This window comes from Punica granatum, chromosome 4 (assembly GCF_007655135.1).
Source record: "Punica granatum isolate Tunisia-2019 chromosome 4, ASM765513v2, whole genome shotgun sequence".
NCBI lineage: Eukaryota > Viridiplantae > Streptophyta > Magnoliopsida > Myrtales > Lythraceae > Punica > Punica granatum.
Window position 1 is genome coordinate 18,728,869 of NC_045130.1, and position 21,193 is coordinate 18,750,061.

Below are 21,193 nucleotides of genomic sequence, written 5' to 3' on the forward strand. Positions count from 1 at the left end.
GTGATGTTCAAATGAAGCACTTGATACTTAACCACTAGACCATCGTGCTGGTAGTGGTTCTTGCTTTTCTTGTAATTGCTGCCTATAGCAGAGTTTCTCCATATGAACCTTATGTCCATATCCTTGTGATAAGAAAGCAAAAAGATTGCAATGTCTTCATGACCTTCGCAAACAATTAAATGAAGAGTTGTACTCTTCAGGTAGTTTTTTGCACATAGTAATTTTGTCACGCATCGATAGTAACGGCACGCTCTAGTAGCTTTTTAACACTTTGTGGAGACCCAGCCTTGTAGCTCTATGAAGGGTAGTGTCATTATTCTCGAGTGTTTGTTGGATTGTCTAGGAATCACAATGCTAGAATCGCAATGCCAGAGTTTGTCCCGGTAGAAGTCGCCTTACCAGGTAAGAGAGGAGCCCCCCATATGTAAAAGTACAAGCATCGATAAAAATATTTTAGTTTATTTTTAAGCGATATAAGGCAATTCTCAAAATAATATTAAAGAGACTGGAACCCAATATCTTTTTTCAAGTTAGGTTCTTATAAAGAGTCAATTGATACTCCTTTCCGTAACTCCAAGTCTTTTCAAAAGGAGAAGGTAAAGATCAAATCTTTGTTATTAGTAGAACAATAGTAAAGATGGCATGTAACCTATTCAAGCGCGAAGGCGTGCTAAGGTAGCATGCTCGACCAAGAATGGGTAATTGACAATTATAAGAGGACTGAGTATGCTCGCTAGAAAGATTAGTTTATAGGAGAATTACTATGATGACGGGCTTATAGTCCCGACAATTGAAGTAAGTCAGACACCTTCTCTGCATAATAATCTGGCTGAATTTTATTTGATGAGTCCTGCAGAGTCGATAAACTCGTACAACCTGCAATTCCAACATTGCTATAATCATCAAAAGGCCAACAAACAAGCTACATGTGCATCGCAGACGCATAATCAGATGAGAAGGGGCAAATCTCTTGTTGAAGTGGGACTATTGACACCAGGATTAGAGAATGTACCTGAAAGCACAAGGAGAGTTTTACAGCCAGCATTCTTCCCGAATAAGATATCAGTGTCCAGTCTGTCACCCACCATGCACATCTTAGAGACACTTATATTAAACCTGAAAAGAGAAAGCGTCATAATGCTGGCTTCGAATTTGAAATTACTAGGTCAGTTGCATTTTCATGGCAAACATGTAGCGAAGTTGAACTTAGCATATATATTTTCTATTTGCAACTGATCAACTATAAAGTGAAGGGGATACAGTGCAATATCAGTTTTGTGTAGTCATGGGATAAACGACGAATCCATATGATTTTAGATTGGTAGAGCAGTAGGACGTTCTTGAGGAGATGAGCTCCATTCAATATTCATATGCGCTAGAATTTCCAAATCTGATCCAAACCAACTAGAAGTTTTATGTTATCACATCCTGCTTAATTATCTGGCACATGCTAGAAACCTTTTCTGGCCCGTCAATGGAGTTTCATAATTTCGAATGGAAAAGAAAGCCTATTACAACTATGTCAATATTTGAAGATTACATATTCCATTAGAAAAGGAAAAAAATAAAAATAATCGACACGTTAAAGAGATAAATGTTGATTAAAATTAAAAAAGCTCTGCGCAGGTGTTTTTCCAGAAAGGAAATATTGGAGATTTCATTAAAGTAAATTAGTTTCTGTAAGTTATGTAAACCCCCAATATGTTGTCGTATTACTTTTTCTTGGATTTTGGATGTTCCTTATATCAAAATTTCAAATCCACAGTAAATGACACAAAGTCTTAATTCTTTAAACTCCTCATATAAAAACTTCGCGTAAAATATCTGAAAGACTGTTTGCACCACCATTTTTTAATTTTCAACATGATTGACATTGACCAACCAGGTATGGGATTCAGATTAATTTCGTTTCAAGGAGCACAATTTTGAGTGAAAAGTGAAAACGAGAAAAAAACCTGCACCAAATGTATTGAGGCTAGCGTCAAATTCCGATTTTCTATTCCTATGCCATTATCCAAGTCCTGGAATTTGGTATTCCTTTGATTATCAACTATATCATTTTATCATTAAATCTGATTAATATGTTATGTGCTCCACATGAGGTAAAAGAAAGATTTCCATTTCCATCAAAAACACGAGCTCAGCAATTTCTTACTTTTGTAGCAAAAAATCCATCATAAAGGTTGAAGGCTTCCCAACAACAATAGGCTGCTTTTCGGTTGAACCACAGACAGCAGCAACCATACACCCTGCGCCTGAAATTGGGGCAAAAACAGAAAACATGTCAGCCCAAATCATATAAATATAGATAAGATTCACCAAGAGAAGATAGGAGATGAGGGAAGGACCTGGCCATTCCTGTGAAGAGGTCATATGTCCAACTGCATCACGGTTTGTGGCAATGAAAAGACACTGGGGATTCTCGCGAATGCATAGAGTTCCATACCTGTTACGTCATGATTAAATACATCATCACAATGGAATAGAAATGCATTTCAGCATCTCTTTTTCTCATTGAGGAAATTTCTATTTTGAAGAATGCACAAAAAAAAAATGTAAAAAATCTAGTGAGCTGCAGCTATAGCATTGACAATTAGTTTTAACATCCAAAATATTCATTGCCAACGTTTAGTATAGTTAGGAGTTATGCACTTCGAATTTCGCAATTGCATGGAAAATTCAACAGGTATAACATGAAAGGAACAGAGTAAAGGTATCTGGACTCTTACTGAAGCTTGTAGTAGTTGATGTATGGGTCTAGCCCAACCACAACTGCTCCAACCTGGGAATGAGAAGTTGCAGTGTCCTTAAAGCCAACTAATTAACTGCCTGAAGAACTGAACTGATAGATGTAAACTTTACAGTTTTATCATGCTCAAACAGGGAATTTGCTTGCAGGTCCACCAACTTTTTGCCATCTTCCTGCAAATAAATATAATCAGTGTCTCAGCAATCCCAGCAAACCAGTTACTAAAAACATAAGTATGAACTAATTGGCATGTCGTTTTCACGAAACGCTAACTAGCATGTCTAATATCCGAACAGCTAACCTCAAAGCATGGCCAAAATCGTAGTGAAAGCTATCATGAAAATGAAAGTGTTCAGTTCTCTTCCAAGTACAGGACATAAAAATCGACCAAAACATTAAAGTGAGTAGAATCTCTCCAGAAACAACAGAGAGACAAGCAATTAATAAAACTCATTACTTAACTAACAGAATGCAGCAGAATCAATCAGTGATGACTAAGTGGCTGGATATATGCATTTCATTGGAAAATGGGAGATAGAAGTTGAATACTTAAAGAATAGATGACTGTAAAAATAAGAGGAACCAGGATCCAAAGCTTACAGGGCCACCAAGACCGGTATATCCGGCAAGTTGTAGCTCTTCCAGTATGCCTTCCCCTCCTATCACGTAAACCTGAAGAGTAAAAAGACGAGTCAAAAATATGATTTATGCAAATAATTATCTCTTCACTGGGCAAAAAAAAAAATTCAGTGAGATTCTCCTAACGGATGAAAATACTATTTCGTCGACTCTTCTTGTAACTAAAAGCCGGTGCGAAGACAATACTGCAGTAAAACAAGAAATGTTGAAAGATAGTTTCAGATCTTCAGCCAAACTAACTATTAGCAATAAACATCCTCCATAACTATCTGAACCGAACACAAGTTATCCAATTTTGACAGAGGAAAATGGTCAAGTACTAACTGAACATCCATCCGTAAATGAAAAAAATAGTTGCAGAAAATTATTAGCTACTCATTCTTTAGTCCTTACATAAACAAACTATGTCAACATCTTTTTCATTTTCAGGCTTTACCTGAATCATAACAGAAAACATTTCAAAATGATGGGGGAGCATAGAGTTACAGTCACCAACCTTCTTATCCTGCGGGAAGTTACTAACTTTCAGGTACATAGCTGCAGCGAAGGACGAGGAGAAAATCTCATCCTGCACGAGCACTACGAAAATCAGAGCTATAAAAATAATTTTACATCGAAAAAGGATCTCACGGGCAGTTTTGAGACGCACCTCACTAACCAAAATTCCTAAAGAATGGAACTTCTTGGAATACTGCCTTCTCGACTTGGTCGAATTATTCGTAACGAAAACCAGCTTCTTCCCCTGAAAAATATAACGTCCGAAGCGAAGGATTCAACTTTTACAGCAGATAAAAGGACATATAATCCAATGTCCTTCCCCTGTTCTTCAACTAATAAAATGGGAATACCATTGAATGGGCATTCACCTTTGAACGAAGCAAGTCGAGCGTCTGAGAAACGCCATCGATGAGAGTGTCTCCTTTCCAGATCACACCTGAATACATCGGAAGCTCGATTGGTTTAAAGGGGCAAAGTAACCGATTGAAGGTTCGGGATAGAACGATTTCTAAGAGCATTCGGATTGAGTGTACCATCGCAGTCAAAGAGGAAAGCATCTACGGAGTCGAGAAGGCCCCTGACGTTGTGAGGGGAGAGGAGCTCAGCTGCTTCTCCGCAAGAGGTTGAGGTCGCCATTGTGCTCTCTCCCGCTGTCATGGTTGAATAAAGAAGAAAAAGACGACAACGTTATTCCTTTCCTGCGAGCGGAAGGAGCATCGAATCTGACAGTGGCAAGACGCGAGGGGATATAGGACGGTCTTTCGCTTACCGTTCTGCTTTCCCGTTCTCCCCTCTTGGGAAATTGCAGAAAGCCCCCTAAACTTTGTGGTCCGTCCGCAATGTCCCCCTTTATTTTTGTAGTTGTAAGTCATCTTCCATCCATAACTTTTTAAACTCTCTCCTTGCTATTTTGGCAAATAAATTAACAGTCTTCGCACACTTTTACATTATGTTTGTATGGAGGGGCTTTAGAGTTTTTGAAAGAGAGGGAGAGGTTTGGAGGTGTTCTAAACCTCTCCTCTCCAATAATTTTGATTTGAAAAGGTTTCAAACACCTCCGATTATCATAATTTTCAACTCTCAAAATTGGGAGGTTTAAGAGATTTTTGTACATTTTTTATTCAAAAAATAATAATTTGACAATTCGACCACAAAATAAATCCAAAATGACAAATAGAAGATCCCTTAATGAACTCTATCCAAACAAGGGTTTCAAAATCCCTTTATAACCCCTCAAAACCTTTCCCTTTATAGGACGGCCTTTCACTTACCGTTCTGCTTTCCCATTCTCCCCTCTTGGGAAATTGCAGAAAGCCCCCTAAACTTTGTGGTCCGTCTGCAATGTCCCCCTTTATTTTTGTAGTTGTAAGTCATCTTCCATCCATAACTTTTTAAACTCTCTCCTTGCTATTTTGGCAAATAAATTAACAGTCTTCGTACACTTTTACATTATGTTTGTATGGAGGGGTTTTAGAGTTTCTAAAAGAGGGGGAGAGGTTTGGAGGTGTTCTAAACCCCTCCTCTCCAATAATTTTGATTTGAAGAGGTTTCAAACACCTCCGATTACCATAATTTTCCATCCTCAAAATTTAGAGGTTTAAGAGATTTTTATACAGTTTTTTATTCAAAAAATAATAATTTGACAATTCGACCATAAAATAAATCCAAAATGACAAATAGAAAATCCCTTAATAAACTCTATCCAAACAAGGCTTTCAAAATTCTTTTGTAACCCCTCAAAACCTTTCCCTCGTAAGCCTTTCATAAGCCTCCAAACCCCCATTCCGAACCCCTTAATGAGGAATATCCAAACATAGTGTTAGTTAATGTTTGGTTTGTTGAGTGCTGCATTACGTGAAATGTAAAACTACTTGGAAAGTCAGGCCTGTAATTCTATTGCATATGTATACTTACTAATATAATAGATAATGATATTTGGTACGTATATCTGATCTTAGGAAAGTAGACATATAGTAATATACGTACTATATTAGTTTTTGGTTTAAAAGTTAGATTGATGTGAAGGATTATTTAGCAGTTGTTGAGTCTATTCGTTGCGCAGGATAAAATGTACTCCTTTTTTATTTGCTAATTTAATTATATAAAATGTGTTATAAATTGTTGAAACCATTATCTATATAAGACTCAATATGACTCTTGAAAAACCCAACCTTGTCAAGATTTTGCATAAGAATTTAAAAAAAGATTCCAACCAAAGCAATATGAATTTTTGTCTTCAACATTGTTAAGATTCATATAGTGTTATATCGTATCTTATATTAACCACATACATAATATTTGGAGAACCTAAAAATTCTGCCAAAGTTTATAAGTGAGAAAAAGGAAAAGGTTAAAGAATTGATATTCAGGAGTCTAATTGAAGACGTACTAAAATAAACTCTCTTGCGTGCGAAAAAATTAAAAACTCTAGATGTAATAATATTTATTAGAGTCAAATCAATCACATTTTATTTGTGATATCTCCGCTATTTATAATATATCATATATAATATAATATACATAACACATCGAAATCTATATTTATAAAAAAGAAAATTTGATTTGCTTTTTAAAAAGCAAATATATAACACACCAAATCTATGAGAAATAATCTAATTTAGTTTTTTGAAAAACAACTATGATATTACATGATTTATTTTATCTAATTCTTCTCATAAAATATTTATAATTTCAATCCAAAAAAATGAAAAAAAAAATGACTAGTCCCGTAAGTCTATATCTATGTTTTTAAATAACAAAAAAAAAATCATTTTCTAAGAAAACAAAAAGTCGAGAAATAATGTCCCCCTAATCTATATTATGTTAAGAATTTTGAAAAAATAAAAATTGAAATTTCATTTTCCACTAAAAAGGTATGAATAGTTCTATCGGAAAAATTAAATGTGAAACCTTTTTATCATCAGATGAAGGCGAAGGCAAAAGCTTTAACTACTGTACTGGACCTGTTTTTTTCTAGAGTAATTTATTGTTTTCTTATTATTATATTTTCGGTGTGTTTCCTAATATCCGAAAACTCAATAGATTCCTGATTAATTTAGTCGATCTAGATCAATTTACTAAGAGATAAAACCCATCCAACATGAACTTAACTCACGTTAATTTTTGTATTATTATATATGATAAAGAGATAAACTTCCCTATTGAGCCTCTTTAAAAGGAGTATTTACACAAGCCAATCCCAGTGCACCAAGCTTTTGGTTGGACCAATGCCAGCCTAACGGAGGAAAACTGCAATTCTTGCATTTCGTTATTTTTCTGCCTGAAATTGCAATTCTGACACTTCTCTATTCCCCAATAGGCCGGGTTAGGCAGCTCAAAATGGTGAAGCTTCAATTCTGTGATGCATCTTGCCAAGGGCTCGGGTTATTGATTACACTACAAAATCAAATGACTATGATTTGGAACTGAGTCCAAAGTGTAATGTCCCAACCTCCCAGTACGATACAGATTCAGTAATTTTTTCGAGACCTTGACAAAAGAGTCATCACCGAATTCTAGCGGAACCCGAAAAGCTTCAGGTAAGGCTTCCAGTTGCAACTCGATTAGTCTCATACAATCCTTACTTTTAGCCAGTTTTCTTTGAAATGATGAGGCTTCCTCATAAAGAGTGCGGCGGACATCATCTACTATGAAATCCTGCCCACAAAAAGAAAATGAACAGTTTAACATCAGATGAAAGAATCAGACTTGTCTGAAAATTATAACGCACATTTTTAATTAAATGAAGATATATTCCGGATCTGGACTCTTAACGATACTTTAAAAGCCATATTGGTTGGACTAGTCTGACCGAGACATAGCCCCTTCCAATAAATTGAAGCTACAATTTTGACCCATCGAACGCAGTTCCTGTTCAGACTGGCCATACCAATCTGCTGTCTGAAACACCTGTATCTGCTTTGAACCACTTTTGAACCCATTAAAGCCCATAGCATAGCATATTACAATTGGTTCTCTGTCTGAAACATAAGCAAGAACATACGAAGGTTATGAAGGGAAGGGTGTTGGACCTGTGTGTGATCTGATGGGTACCGTCTTTTCCCTTTCATGTCAAGGTCTGAGCTACTTGCACATGCTGCTTCACAATCTGCTAACATTCTCCCTGTTTGAGCGCTTGACAACTCAGCCCATTTCTTGTACTCTTCACTGGAATTGAGCATCGATAGAAAGTACATAGCAAGTTCTTTTTCACCAACTAAAGAATCTCTGATGGTTCCTGCATCCAATCTCAGATGATCAGAATGGAGCCTTAGTCGCCTCAGCTATACCATATGGAATTGTCAGCAAAGCTGATGATCGTGGGGTTGAAAAACAGAAATATATTAGTATTATACATTTACCTGTTAAAGCTAGCTTTGAGCATATCTCAGTTTCATTGATCACGGGAGGCAATATTCCAGGAGTATCCAATACGTATACATTTGGATTGCTGGCGATCTACAACTTAATAGCAAAGATGGTATAGTTTTCTCATCAGACCCCAAACGATGTGGGAAAACACCACTTGAAGGGAAAAAACTGATCTTCATTCAATAGCAGAAGCAACTTTTCCCATGCATAAAGAGATTTAAGAAATTCATGATCTTTAAGGCAATGAAGAAAGGGACATATTAAAAAGATCACTGAAATCTTCTTAGTAAATAATGTACATTTACTTGAATGATTTTTTTTTTTTTTTGAAGATGTTAAACCATTCATGCATAATGCATCCGCCAAGGAAAAAACTGGACAAACTGTAAAACTGCACACCTTGAAGCTGCTGATATCTTTAGTCTCACAAGGCAGTGGGCTCACAGTCGCATGCTTCAACTTCCCTTTCTCTAAGAGAAACTCCAATTGTCAAAGAATTAGTGATAATCCTTAATCTGTTGGAGAAACATGAAAGAATTGTGAATGATTCATGTACCTGCAGCACCAACCCTGCCAACTTTATGCAAAGAGTTGGCAAGAGCTGATTTTCCAACATTCGGAACCCCAACCAACATCATTGTTATTGTAGAACTAGAGTAGTCTATCTTCTTCAATTGTCTCATATGGGCTTGCAAGAAATTAAGGAACTGCAACATGCAGAATCAATTAACTTAATTATATGAGAAATTATATTGAAAAAAAGAAATTGCTGATATAGGATCCACATGCACTGAGTCTCAAATCTTAATGATCAAGAAAATTCCTCCTAATATACTCAAAAGTCAAAAGTTTGAAGGGTCAAGGATATGGATCAGATCTAAACATGCTGAGTTGTGTATTATATTCTTGTAGTGGAGGACTGAGAATACCAATTTCAATCCAAAGAAGGCTGTTTGGGTTTCTCAAGTACAGAAAGCAAGCAATGATTACCTTCTTAATGTTATCCCTGTTATGGGAATTGACTCCATAGCATATTTGCTTTTGATGCTCCATATAACTCATCCATTCCTATAAATTAACACAAATTCAAGAGTTACGCTTTCTCGGAGAACCTGACAAGAATAAAAGTAAGGGTAACATGCTCAATGATGAACTGCAGATATGAAAATGATACTGCCAGTAAATCAAAAATTTACCGTGATGACCAAACATATACGCTAGAGACTTCTCTAGCATGTGAATCTCGATGGTGCATGATTAAAACCATTACAAGGCAAAAAGCTAATACATTCATAACATATCAGTGTCAGCGCGCATTATCTGATAGATAATAGCCTCCTAATCTTTACAAAAGTCGGAAAGAGAAAATTTAGCTTTGGTATCCTGTTTGTTAGGAAAGAATGGGTTCAATGTAGAGTAAAATTGCCATGTAAAACTGGATTATTTCCACTGCTGTTGACATAATCAATGTCTGCTTCATACCTTCTTAACAAAAATAAAACAAAGTGATCACACAATCTGAAACCTTCAATAGCATAGGTGTGCATGTGATGCAACGACAAGAACTCAGAGTCAGAAGCAGATGGTTTGAATTGTACATTTACGTTATAGCAAAAGTAGACCACAAAATTAACACAAGCTGAAAGCCTAAGTCATATTTCATTATATAATGCCAAATGGATGCTAAACGTTGGCATTATGTAATGGATCATCCAAAGAAAAAAGCATCAAGCGAGTCTTCCAAAGGTCATTTGGCACCCGAGTACCACATCAGAATGAAACACATAAACTTTTCCTATTTCTCTCTCATATTTGTAATTTTTTAACACACTAAAATATAAAGAAAAAATTATTTTTGACTAGAAGTACCTTGACCTCTGCCCCATTTGCAAGGTCCATCTTGTTCAACACAATAACTCGCTTAGATGAAGGTGGTTGGTCCTTTAGTTGATCAAACTGAGACGACAATGGAATCTGAAAAGAGAATGAAAGGAGTGAGTCTTTCTCAGCGTTCTTTTTCTTCTTTACGGAATTGCTTCAGAAACTGCTTCAAATGTTTCTCAGTATTCCTCCTTCTACTAACTGCACGGATGGTAAATTCATTCATCGTATAAGATAAGGACAACATATAGGGGAGCCCAAATGGCATATAACCATCACATAGATGACAAAGAGAACTGACTGAAGCACAAAGATGAGCAATTTTATCACCGAGCCATTTCATCAAACACCTGAACGCCGCAGTAAGATTAATAATCACATAAACCCAATACCTAACTAGCACTACAACGGACGGTAAGATTGGTGCAATGTGGTACCCTTACGAACACAACAGAGTCTCGACGCAGTAGTACTCAGAAAGGTATACAGAAAGAGAACATGATACCCGACCCGAGCATCTCTGACTTCGAGGATGAGATCGACCAGCGGGGTGCGTTCAGCTATAGCGCGTGAGGCCGCGGCCATGTGAGGGTCGTACCACCATCCTGCCGCCCGATTCCTTGATGCTTGTTGCACAGCGCCTCCTACCTTCCCAGCCAAAATTGCCGTCACCGCTGCCATTCCCATTCCCAACTTAGGAATTCCAGAAGCAGTTAGGACCGAAGAAGAATCGCCGTCAATATATAAAAAAAGTCTGAGCCTTTACGTTCGATATTTTTGCTTATACAATTTTGCTGCCCGCCCCGAGTGGAACACGTTGACACTGCTCCTGCTACGTTGAGTTCGTTTCCCAGCGAGTACGGGAAGATGAAGTGCTATTTCAATTTTCTCGATTCTCTTTAGAGCTGGAGCAGCAGCAGCAGGCGGTCGAGGTGGAGGGGGAGGCAGAGCAGCAGCTGTAGCTGGTCGGGTTAGAGCAGGACAGGAGGCTGGAACAGCAGCTGGTAGGGGCGGTGGGCCAGGAGCAGTAGCTGGGTCCCGGTGGAGGAGGAAGGAACTCTACAGCAGCTGGTCGACGATCGGGGGTGAAGTGGGAGGGAGCACTAGCAGAAGCACGAAGCCATGAAGTCGGACAGCAAGCCGCGCCGGTCACTGGGCGAGCACGCCGTTTACCTTCTAGAAAATTATTAATTACTGGTGTGGTTCCACGATTCTGCGGATTGAAAAATTTTTATTCGAATTGTTTAGTTTTGTATAATAACCAATATAGAAAAGTAATAATAAAACTACTCATCGGTGTTATCAAAATCGGACCGAATGATGAACTGGAAGGGGTATAGGTTCATGGATTTATGGGTTCAATCGGGGGTTCGATGGGTCGGACCGCATGTTTAATTAAAACAAAATAAATATTCATATTATTAAAAAAATTATGATAATTAAGATAGAAGTATGATGATTTCAAACATATATGAGAATAGTGTAAGAAAATATAAATATATCTAATATTTCTTGCTGCAAAATAAATATTGAATTTTAATAAGTACTTAAAAGTAGAGTTAAAAGAATAAGAAAGTAGTGGTTGTTTGGTTAGTAGTATACTAGTATGAGAAGTAAGAGGTCATGAGTTCAAATCTTTACACAACCAAACAATTTTTACAATAAATAGTAAACCCATAAAACCCATAGAACTGACCGGTTCAATGGAATTTTGCTCAAAATCAACCGGTTCAATGGGTCCGACGGTTCAAATGTGCATTTTGGGTTTTCAGGCGAACCGGACCGGACATGATGCCGGTTCTCGATCCGACTGGTCAAACCGGCTAGTCCGCTCCGATTTTGATAACAATGCTACTCATACGTAAAAATTACGAACTTTTGATGACCCAGGTGACAAAATATAAAATTGAGAAAAATGGAATTTTATTAACATATAAATGAAAAAATTTTCCTTTCGTTTTCTACTAACCTTTGTTTATTTTCAATTAATATAAATGCGTAAAATAATTCTTACTTTAATTGCTCTTTATAAGTATTTAACTCCTGACCCCTTTTGAGTATATTAGGAGGAATTTTCTTGATCATTAAGATTTGAGACTCTTTAATTTCTCGGTGCATGTGGATTTTATATCAGCAATTTCTTATTTTCAATATAATTTCTCATATCATTAAGTTAATCGATTCCGCACGGTACAGTTCCTTAATCTCTTGCAAGCCCATATGAGACAATTGAAGAAGATAAACTACTCTAGTTCTCCAATAACAATGATGTTGGTTGGGGTTCCGAATGTTGGAAAATTAGCTCTTGCCAACTCTTTGCATAAAGTTGGCAAGGTTGGTGCTGCAGGTACATGAATCATTCACAGTTCTTTCATGTTTCTACAATAAATTAAGGATTATCACTAATTCTTTCACAATTGAGGTTTCTCTTAGAGAAAGGGAAGTTGAAGCATGGGACTGTGAGCCTACTGCCATGTGAGACTAAAGATCAACAGCTTCAAGGTGTGTAGTTTTACAGTTTGCCCAATTTTTTCCTTGGTGGATGCATTATGCATGAATGGTTTAACATCTTCAAAAAAAAAATCATCCAAGTAAATGTACATTTTTTACTAAGATTTCGGTGATCTTCCCTTAGAGATCATGAATTTCTTAAATCTCTTTATGCATGGGAAAAGTTGCTTCTACTATTAAATGAAGATCAGTTTTTCCCTTCAAGTGGTGTTTTCCCACATCGATCGTAGTAACTTCAGTTTCAAAATTAGTCCAAGGTTCAAATCCAAGTCGAGGCTTCAAAGTATAAATGTAAAATTAGATAAAATCATCCAGGCATTTCATCGAACAGTTTGGCTTCCAATCTAAACTTTCAGCAGAACATAACCAAATGCTAACATAGTCAAAAATTGAAATCTCAACCTATGTAGGAAAGGAGGCACAAAACCTAATTGATGTTTGATAAAAATGCACAAATTCACTAAAAATACCTGCAGCAGAGGTACAATACATATTAATGGAGGCAATTTTGATGTCAATCGAACCTGAGGGGAAGGTGAAGCCATAGAGGAGATGAAAGCTACGAGAGTGAGATAGAGTTGGAACATGCGGCATTGGCATGTTAATGAGAAGAAGGAAGAGCAAAGGGATGGCGGAGATGGAGAAGGAGATGAAACTTGATGCGAAGAAATCATGTAGGCAGCAAAGAATGGATATAGAACCTGTGTGTTGATGGCGAACAGAGAGTAGAGTGGTGCTGGAGGTGGAGATGGGCGAATATGGAAACGGTGAAGGAGCTCTGTTCAAACTGAGAGGAGAAAGCGGATAGGAGATCTTTTTTGGGTGAATAAGAGACGTCGAAAATTGTGGCAATTGCTAGTAAAAGACCAATCTGTACTAGTTTAAGGACTCCTCCTCTAGTTGAATGCAGCTCCTGCAACTATAACATGCACGGGGGAAGGAAGCAAAGTTTCGAGAATTCATAAACCCTAGATTTGAATCAAACTACCTAGGGAAAGATCGCACCTTCAGATGATGCAAATCCAAGCAGAAGGAAATCCCACCCAGTAATGTGTGATGAACCAGACCTACATGGCAAGAACAAGCAAGAGGTAGGAGAGAAGGGCAGAAATAACTCAGAAAGAGGAAGAGATCAAAGAATGATAGAGAGAATAATCAGAGAAGAATCTTTTCATTCATGGATGATCTAAAATTGGTTACATCAGTGTCCTTTATACAAGGAATATATTGACTAATGCCTCTCCCGCTCTCTTGTAACTAACCGTGTCAGGCATTCTAAAATATACCCCTAATATATATTTGTTTCCATTCTCGCCCCCTATTCTCTTTTATGACAAACTGACCCTCCTTTTCTAACTTATGACATTCCCTCCCCCTTCCAAGACCCTTGCCCTCAAGGTCAAACTAAGGGAAACGCCACCTCAATTCATCTGCATATTCCCATGTCGCCTCAGTTGGGGATGTGTTGACCCAATGCACCAATACTTGAGCTGCAGCTTTGTTGCCCCTCTTAACCATCTTGTGCTCTAGTACTGCTGCAGGTTGTTTAGGCTGATCTCCTGAGCTGTTGTCGGCCATTGGTAGCTCAGTCGAGCAGTTGGCTGTTCCAATAGCCTTCTTGAGCTGAGAAACATGAAAGACTGGATGAATTTGAGCTGTAGGTGGTAATCTGAGCTTATATACTATCTTCCCAATCTTGTCCACAATTTCATAAGGACCAAAGAACCTGGGAGAGAGCTTTTCTGAGGACTTGTTAACCACTGTCCCTTGCCTGTAGGGTTGTAATTTCAAATAGATCCAATCTCCCATCGAGTTTTCTCTTTCAGATCTTTTTTTGTCTGCGTGTGCCTTTATTCTGTCCTGAGCCCTCTTCAAGTGGTGCTTAAGGATTCGAATCATACCTTCCCTATCTGTCATATATGAATCTACTGCAGCAACTGCTGAGTCATTAGGCAAATAAGGCATGTGTAGTGGAGACAAGAATCCATATAAAGCTTCGAATGGTGTCCTTCCTGTAGAACCATTGTTATCAGAACTGGATCGGATCGGGAACCAGCACCATGTCTAGGATTTGAACTCACGACCTTTTACTTCCCATACTAGCATGCTACCAACCAAGCCATCACTAACTTCTTGTTCTTTTTAACTCCATTTTAATGTACTTATTAAAATCCAACATTTATATTAGAGTAAGAAATATTAAATATAGACATTTTCTTACACTATTCTTATATTTCATTGAAATCATCATACTTCTATCATAATTATCATAATTTTTTTAAATAATATGAATACTTATTTTATTTTAATTAAACGTGCGGTTCGACCTATCGAACCCCCTGTTGAATTCATAAACCCATACCCCTTCCGGTTCATCATTCGGTCCGATTCTGATAACACTGTGTAGAACTGTGGTAAGTAGTGTTATACCACCACTCGGCTAAAGATATCCACTTCCCCCCACATAAATAGTTTGTCTCCTGTCATACACCTCAGATAAGTCTCTAGGCACTTGTTCACTACCTCAGATTGCCCATAAGTTTGAGGGTGGTATGCAAAAGATGCATGTAGTTCTACTCCTTGCAACATGAACAAATCTTGCCAAAATCTAATCTGGAACAAAGGATCCCTACCACTCACAATCGTATCAGGCATCCCATGTAGTTTAAAAACGTTGTTCAGGAAAACTTGAGCAACCATTGAAGTTGTATAAGGGTGAGGAAGTGTTATAAAGTGGGCCTATTTGGTGCACCTATCAATGACCACAAACACCACTTCCCTTCCCATAGATTTAGGGAGGCCTTCCATTAAGTCCATGGTACTACCAGTAAAAACTAACATGGGCATAGGAAAGGGTTGGAGAAGACCAAGGTAAGCTAGGTGTTTTGTCTTGTTTTGTTGACATACCTGACATTCTCTCACAAATTGCCTGACTTGTCTCCATAGCCCCTTCCAATACAACAGACTTGTAATCCTCCTCGTAGTGGCTTGAGCTCCAGAATGCCCACCTATTGGACTCGAGTAGTAGGCTGCAATCATGTCCTGTTGTAAAGAAGTGCCATTTCCCACTACAAGCCTCCCCTTTCTCCTTAGTTGTCCATCCTGCCATGTGAACTTTGGGTGAGAATCTGGTTCCTCCCTTAGAGCTGCTATGAGCTGTTGTGTCTTGTGATCTGAACTTCAACTTGTTTGAATCCTGTCGAAGAAGCTTGGAGACACTACAGAAAGAGCCATAGAAAAATGTTCATGTCCTGATATGCGTGAGAGTGCATCAGCCACCACATTCTCCTTACCCTTCTTCTAGCTTATCTCATAGTCATATCCCAATAGCTTAGCCAGCCATGTATGTTGAAGAGGGGTGTTGAGTCTTTGCTCTAGTAGATACTTTAAGCTTTGGTGATCCGTTTTTATGATGAAATGTCTCCTACTCATGTAATGGCTCTACTTCTTAACTGCATAAAGTATGGCAAAATTCCCTTTCATACACTGAGAGTGCTTGATGTTTAGGGGCTAGCACTTTACTGATATATGCTATGGGATGCCCTCCTTGTTGTAACACAGCCCCAATCCCCACCCCAGAAGCATCTGTTAGTACAGGTGTGGAGGTCATGGCCTTCTTGAGTTTCTCAAAAGCTTCCTGAGCTGCTTCATTCCATTTAAAAGAGTCCTTCTTGAGGAGATCAGTGAGATATTTACTTATACTTCCATAGTTCTTCACAAACCTTCTATAATATCCTGTGAGACCCAAGAATCCCCTTAACTATTTCACAGTAGTGGGTAAGGGCCATTCTTGTACTATCCTCAACTTCCTAGGATCTGTTGACACCCCTGCAGCCGACACATAATGCTTCAAGTACTCTACCTTATCCTCTCCAAAACTGCACTTAGATCGCTTTGCAAATAGGGATCCAAAACTGCACTTAGATTGCTTTGCAAATAGGGAATGTTCTCTAAGCAGAACAAAAACCCTCTTCAGATGCTCCATATGCCCCTTCCAGTCTTGACTGAACACCAGAATATCATCAAAGAAAACCAATACAAATTTCCTGAGATATGGTCTGAACACCTCATTCATCAGACCTTGAAATGTCGAGGGTGCATTAGTGAGCCCAAAGGGCATAACGAAAACTCATAATGCCCCTCGTGAGTTCTGAAAGTTGTCTTATGTACATCTCCCTCATACATTCTAATCTGGTAATAGCCTGACCTCAGGGCAATCTTCAAAAAAATTGAGGACCCTTGCAACTCATCTAATAGCTCTTCCACCAGAGGAATAGGGAATTTGTCCATAATGGTCAGGTTGTTAAGGCTTCTGTAATCCACACATCCTCCACGAATAACCCTTCTTCACCAACACCACAAGAGATGATAAAGGGCTATAACTAGGTTGTATGATACCTGCTTCTATCATTTCTCTGGTTATTTTTTCAATAACATCTTTCTGTAGTGCGGGATACCTGTAGGGTCTGATGTTTACTGGTTATGCCCCCTCCTTTAGTAGAATTATGTGGCCTTGTAGCCTCTGGGGAGGTAAGCCTTTAGGCTCCTTAAAAATGTCCTTGAATTCCCTGTGCAGTGGCTCCAACTTTGGTCTGGTGGTTGTCACTACTACTTAGCTGCACCTTACTAGAGCGGGCCAACTCTATTGTACACAACTGAATCATGGCCAGTTGGTCCCTCTTTCCCAATAGTCTCTCAATTTGTTCCTCTCCGATAGTCTTAATCTCCTTATAATTTCTCCCCTGCAGCATACTTTCCTTGCCTCCTACCACAAACTTCATTTGCAGCTCTTGGAAATTCCACAATGTCTCCTAAGGTGGGTAGCCATTGCACCCCTAATACTATGTCATAACTCTCTAGGGGTAATAACACATATAAGCCTCATACTCATTGCCCTGCATTCTCCATTTGAACTTTTTACATACCCTTTCACATTTTAACTCATTCCCATTAGCTATTGCCACATTCACAGCAGGCACCAATTTTGTTTGATAGCCCAACCTTCTCCCCATTTCTTCATTCGAAAAATTATGTGTGCTTCCTGAGTCAACTAGTATGTGCAACAACTTTTTGCCCACTGTTCCCACTACCCTCATGGTCTAGAAACTTCGAGTTCCCAAGAGAGCATGCAGAGATATATGTGGTGATGCATCTTCCTGCTCTTCCTCTACCTCCCCTTCCTATTCTCCTTCTACTGCCTCTACCTCGATCAGTAATGCCCCTCTTCTAGAACATTTATGTCCAGGTACAAACTTCTCATCACACCAGAAACGAAAGTTCTTAGCCCTTTTCTCATCCATTTCCTTCTGAGTAAGAGTTTTGTGGGTACGGGTATGAGGTGGTACTGTGTTTCTATAGGGAGTAAAAGTGGGTAATGGCAGTAACCCATTACCTGTGTTTTTGTGGTTGGTTACAGGGTTGTTTTTGTAGGTGATAAGTAGACTAGTTTTGAGTGTATTTGTTGGAGTGTTTTGGGAAGAAGTGTGATTGTTACTTAAGAAGATGTTGCGTAGTTTTGGAACAGAAGAGCCAGGTTTATGGAGGGCAGCAAGGTGGATTCTTGTAGCTTGGCCAGGGAGTAGGCCTGAGACAGTGAGGTGGGATGGAACATACGAATGGGTAATTGAATCTCAGTTCTTAACCCACCCAGAAAATGGCTAAGGGCATCAGTCTCGGTGACCGAAACTTTGTTCAATAAGGCATCAAACTCAGTCATATAATCCTGAACGGACCCACCTTGCTTGAAATTTTTCAAGTCAGCTATAGGGTCTTCGTATCCTGATTCACCAAACCTGGAAACTACATCAGTTACATACTCCTTCCAACTCACAATTTTCCCTTATACCCCCAGCGACTTCATATAAGACCGATGCCATTGCAGGGCTCTTCCTTCTAAATGAATGACTACCAGCTTCAACTTCACATCATCAGGTGTTTCATCCACTTCAAAAAACTGCTCACACCAATATAGCCATTCCTTAACTCCATCACCACAGCATCTGGAAAACTCTAACTTGCCAATTCTAGTGGTAGTGGAGTAATGTCCCACTTCTAAGCCAGTCGAAAAGGGGGAGGGAGGTTCAGAGTTACCCGACTGTAGTTGAGCCATCAACTTGTTCTGTTGTAAAGTGAGCCCACCGATCATCTCTGCGAGCTGATCAATTCGGCTACTAGTGTGAGTCTTGAGCTCCACCATGGCCTTATCCTGTTCCTCCAGTGCAGCCGTTAGCTTACTTATCCCCTGATTACGAGTTCCGATTGGCATTGTTGCCAGGAAGGAAGCTCTGATACCACTTGTGATGAACCAGACCCAATATGGCAAGAACAAGCAAGAGGTAGGAGAGAAGGGCAGAAATAACTCAAAAAGAGGAAGAAATCAGAGAATGATAGAGAGAATAATCAGAGAAGCATCTTTTCATTCATGGATGATCTGAAACTGGTTACATCAGTGTCTTTTATACAAGGAATCGACTGACTCATGCCTCTCTCGCTCTCTTGTAACTGACCGTGTCAGACATTCTGAAATATACCCCCAAACATATATTTGTTTCCATTCTCGACCCCTATTCTCTTTTATAACAAACTGACCCTCCTTTTCTAACTTATGACATAATGTCAAAGCCCGATAACTCCTTCAAGTGTACAAGAGAAGATTAGAGCAGAAGAGACGGCTACAATGGAGAGAGAGGTGTGGTTGAGAGACTGGAAGAGGAAACGACATAAAGCTTCTTGAAGAAGCTTCGTAAATTTTTTTTTAAAAAAAACTAATTAAAACCAGCGATCGAATCAGCCTGTAAATGCCATGGACGGTCCAGATTAAATACTCTTATCTAACGGCTACAAATGGTGGCGGATTGGTTCCGTTCGCGGAACCCCAGACGCCTCCATACTTAATGCTTTTTAGCGACTTTTACGGGGAATTTGACTCAAAGATATTTGGAATGCGTGGAGACTTTTGTATTATGATTGAGTAGGGTGGTGAATGGCTCTATTTTGGGGACATGATAAAAAAAATCTAGATTTTTAGGTTAGATCATTCCAGGATATTTCACTAATTCAATTGGTTCACTTTGTCAATCTTCTCGTTTATCTTGTTGTATATGTGGTCTTGCAATGATGATCCTTTGGTAATATGATAATAAGCATATAATCTTGAGACACGCTCGTCAATTTTTTCCATCTTCAGTTTATTTCGTAAAGAAAAAGCATGTCAGCGTCACTAAAATTAGAAGCCTGTCTCATTTAAAAAAAAAGTAAGAGAAAGATAATAGTTGTACCTCAAAAAATTTCATCCCTCCATCTTCATAGAAGGCTAAATACTTCCAATTTTCAGGGTGCAAGTTGAGCTTTACAAGTCGGTCACAACCTGTTTATATCCGTATCAGCTACTAAAGTTTTACTGGCAAAGCTCATGCAAGCTTGGGAGAACAAAATTAATGTTTGAGGAAGTAATATAGGCAGAGAATAGACGGGGCATATATCTCCACCTTTACAGTAAGGAAAAATAATTTATGTAGTCATTTTAAATAAAAGAAGTACATCCTGAACAAAGAGCTGAAAGATTATGAAATGATTTGTCGTATTAAGACCTGTCTGCGGGATGCTGCTGCTATAGGCTCTGGTGAAATCTCTGCAAATAACTCATCATAGGCAAGTTAAGCTCCTTTTTCTATTGTATGTAAGCAATCTTAGTAGAAAATGGAGCTATTTTATCTTGCAACAGCAACAGTTCATCCAGATATTCAGGAGGTATCAAATCCTGCAAACAGAATGTCACATAATTTTGCTAGATACATATTAGATGTCATAACCATATAATTAAATATATAAACTATAGATTTTTTCCGGTTACAATATATATACTATAGATTAAGTAGTCCATCCGCATTTATCTCAGAAGCTCAAAGGAAATTATAGTCAATTTCTACACAAAGGTAGAGTACAAATGTTGCAACAAAGATGAAATTGTACAAACGCGGGTAAATACCATGGACAAGGGCTGGAGGCGGATGAACTTCAATCAACTGTGCAATCAAACATGGATTGAGAGTAGAGGGAGACTCAATCAGGTTAGGGCTCAGTTGACAATTGAGAACTCAATCGGGCTTCAATTGACTGAGAGTAGAGAGAGAGAAAGACTCAAATCGAAATTATGGCTAGGGCTGTGCAATCGGTCTTCAATCGGGCTTCAATTGAGAATCGAGAACTCACCAATTACGTCAGAGACTCGGATTGGAGAGCAGTGAAGGATGGAGGAGCGTCGGAGCATGAGCGAGACCATAGGGACGGAGTCGGAAGTCGTATGTGCTTCAGCCTTCAGAGGGTATGGGAGGGCCACGACCGTCGGGGTAAGATCACAATGGCGCCGGCGTCACGTTGGGGTGGGATCGCCGTGGCACCTGGAGTGGTTGAGGGCTCGAGGTCGTCTCCGTCTCGTCTGAGTCGTCTGTGAGTTCTCTCTCTGACTGAGTCTCTGACTGTTGTCGAGAAAGAAAGAAGTAGAAGAACTGATAGAAGAGAGAGGCGGAAGGAATGAACTGTGTG

General features: G+C 38.8%; 2 protein-coding genes across 12 annotated transcripts; both read right to left on the reverse strand.

The window, feature by feature from the left end:
* Positions 1-520: 520 nt before the first annotated feature.
* On the reverse strand, positions 521-4,615 carry LOC116204090 (phosphoglycolate phosphatase 2). 2 transcript variants are annotated; one of them, XM_031536164.1, is made up of 11 exons: positions 4,420-4,614; positions 4,255-4,322; positions 4,038-4,130; positions 3,885-3,956; positions 3,350-3,421; positions 2,863-2,922; positions 2,730-2,782; positions 2,349-2,446; positions 2,156-2,255; positions 1,013-1,116; positions 521-876 (listed from the first exon to the last, which is right to left on the reverse strand). In XM_031536164.1, the coding sequence occupies exons 1-11, from the start codon at positions 4,541-4,543 to the stop codon at positions 776-778; spliced, it is 945 nt and encodes a 314-aa protein (XP_031392024.1). In that variant the 5' UTR covers positions 4,544-4,614; the 3' UTR covers positions 521-775. The 2 variants fall into 2 exon arrangements, with proteins under 2 accessions (XP_031392024.1, XP_031392025.1); XM_031536165.1 differs by having other exon boundaries at positions 667-876; positions 1,013-1,074; positions 4,420-4,615.
* A 2,372-nt stretch (positions 4,616-6,987) lies between these two features.
* LOC116204089 (DAR GTPase 2, mitochondrial) lies at positions 6,988-21,185 on the reverse strand. Of its 10 annotated transcripts, XM_031536158.1 has the most exons (13): positions 20,861-21,185; positions 20,637-20,764; positions 20,239-20,408; positions 19,927-20,015; positions 13,655-13,716; positions 10,649-11,351; positions 10,127-10,231; positions 9,248-9,325; positions 8,814-8,964; positions 8,657-8,727; positions 8,248-8,344; positions 7,918-8,123; positions 6,988-7,543 (listed from the first exon to the last, which is right to left on the reverse strand). In XM_031536158.1, exons 6-13 carry the CDS (start codon positions 10,823-10,825, stop codon positions 7,283-7,285), a joined length of 1,146 nt encoding a protein of 381 aa, XP_031392018.1. In that variant the 5' UTR covers positions 10,826-11,351; positions 13,655-13,716; positions 19,927-20,015; positions 20,239-20,408; positions 20,637-20,764; positions 20,861-21,185; the 3' UTR covers positions 6,988-7,282. The 10 variants fall into 10 exon arrangements, 9 of the variants coding, with proteins under 9 accessions (XP_031392018.1, XP_031392017.1, XP_031392023.1 ...); XM_031536157.1 differs by lacking the exon at positions 13,655-13,716; XM_031536163.1 differs by lacking the exon at positions 13,655-13,716 and having other exon boundaries at positions 10,649-10,812; positions 10,905-11,351; positions 19,927-20,408.
* Between the last annotated feature and the right edge of the window lie 8 nt (positions 21,186-21,193).

Coding starts and splice junctions, on each gene's coding strand:
- LOC116204090 (XM_031536164.1), bottom strand. CDS start 4,543: ATGACAGCGGGAGAGAGCACAATGGCGACCTCAACCTCTTGCGGAGAA. Junction 4,131..4,254: donor TCGACTTGCTTCGTTCAAAG/GTGAATGCCCAT, acceptor TATATTTTTCAG/GGGAAGAAGCTGGTTTTCGT. Junction 2,923..3,349: donor ATACCGGTCTTGGTGGCCCT/GTAAGCTTTGGA, acceptor ATTTATTTGCAG/GAAGATGGCAAAAAGTTGGT.
- LOC116204089 (XM_031536162.1), bottom strand. CDS start 10,825: ATGGGAATGGCAGCGGTGACGGCAATTTTGGCTGGGAAGGTAGGAGGC. Junction 8,728..8,813: donor TGGCAGGGTTGGTGCTGCAG/GTACATGAATCA, acceptor AGTTTCTCTTAG/AGAAAGGGAAGTTGAAGCAT. Junction 8,124..8,247: donor CTCAAAGCTAGCTTTAACAG/GTAAATGTATAA, acceptor GATTGGATGCAG/GAACCATCAGAGATTCTTTA.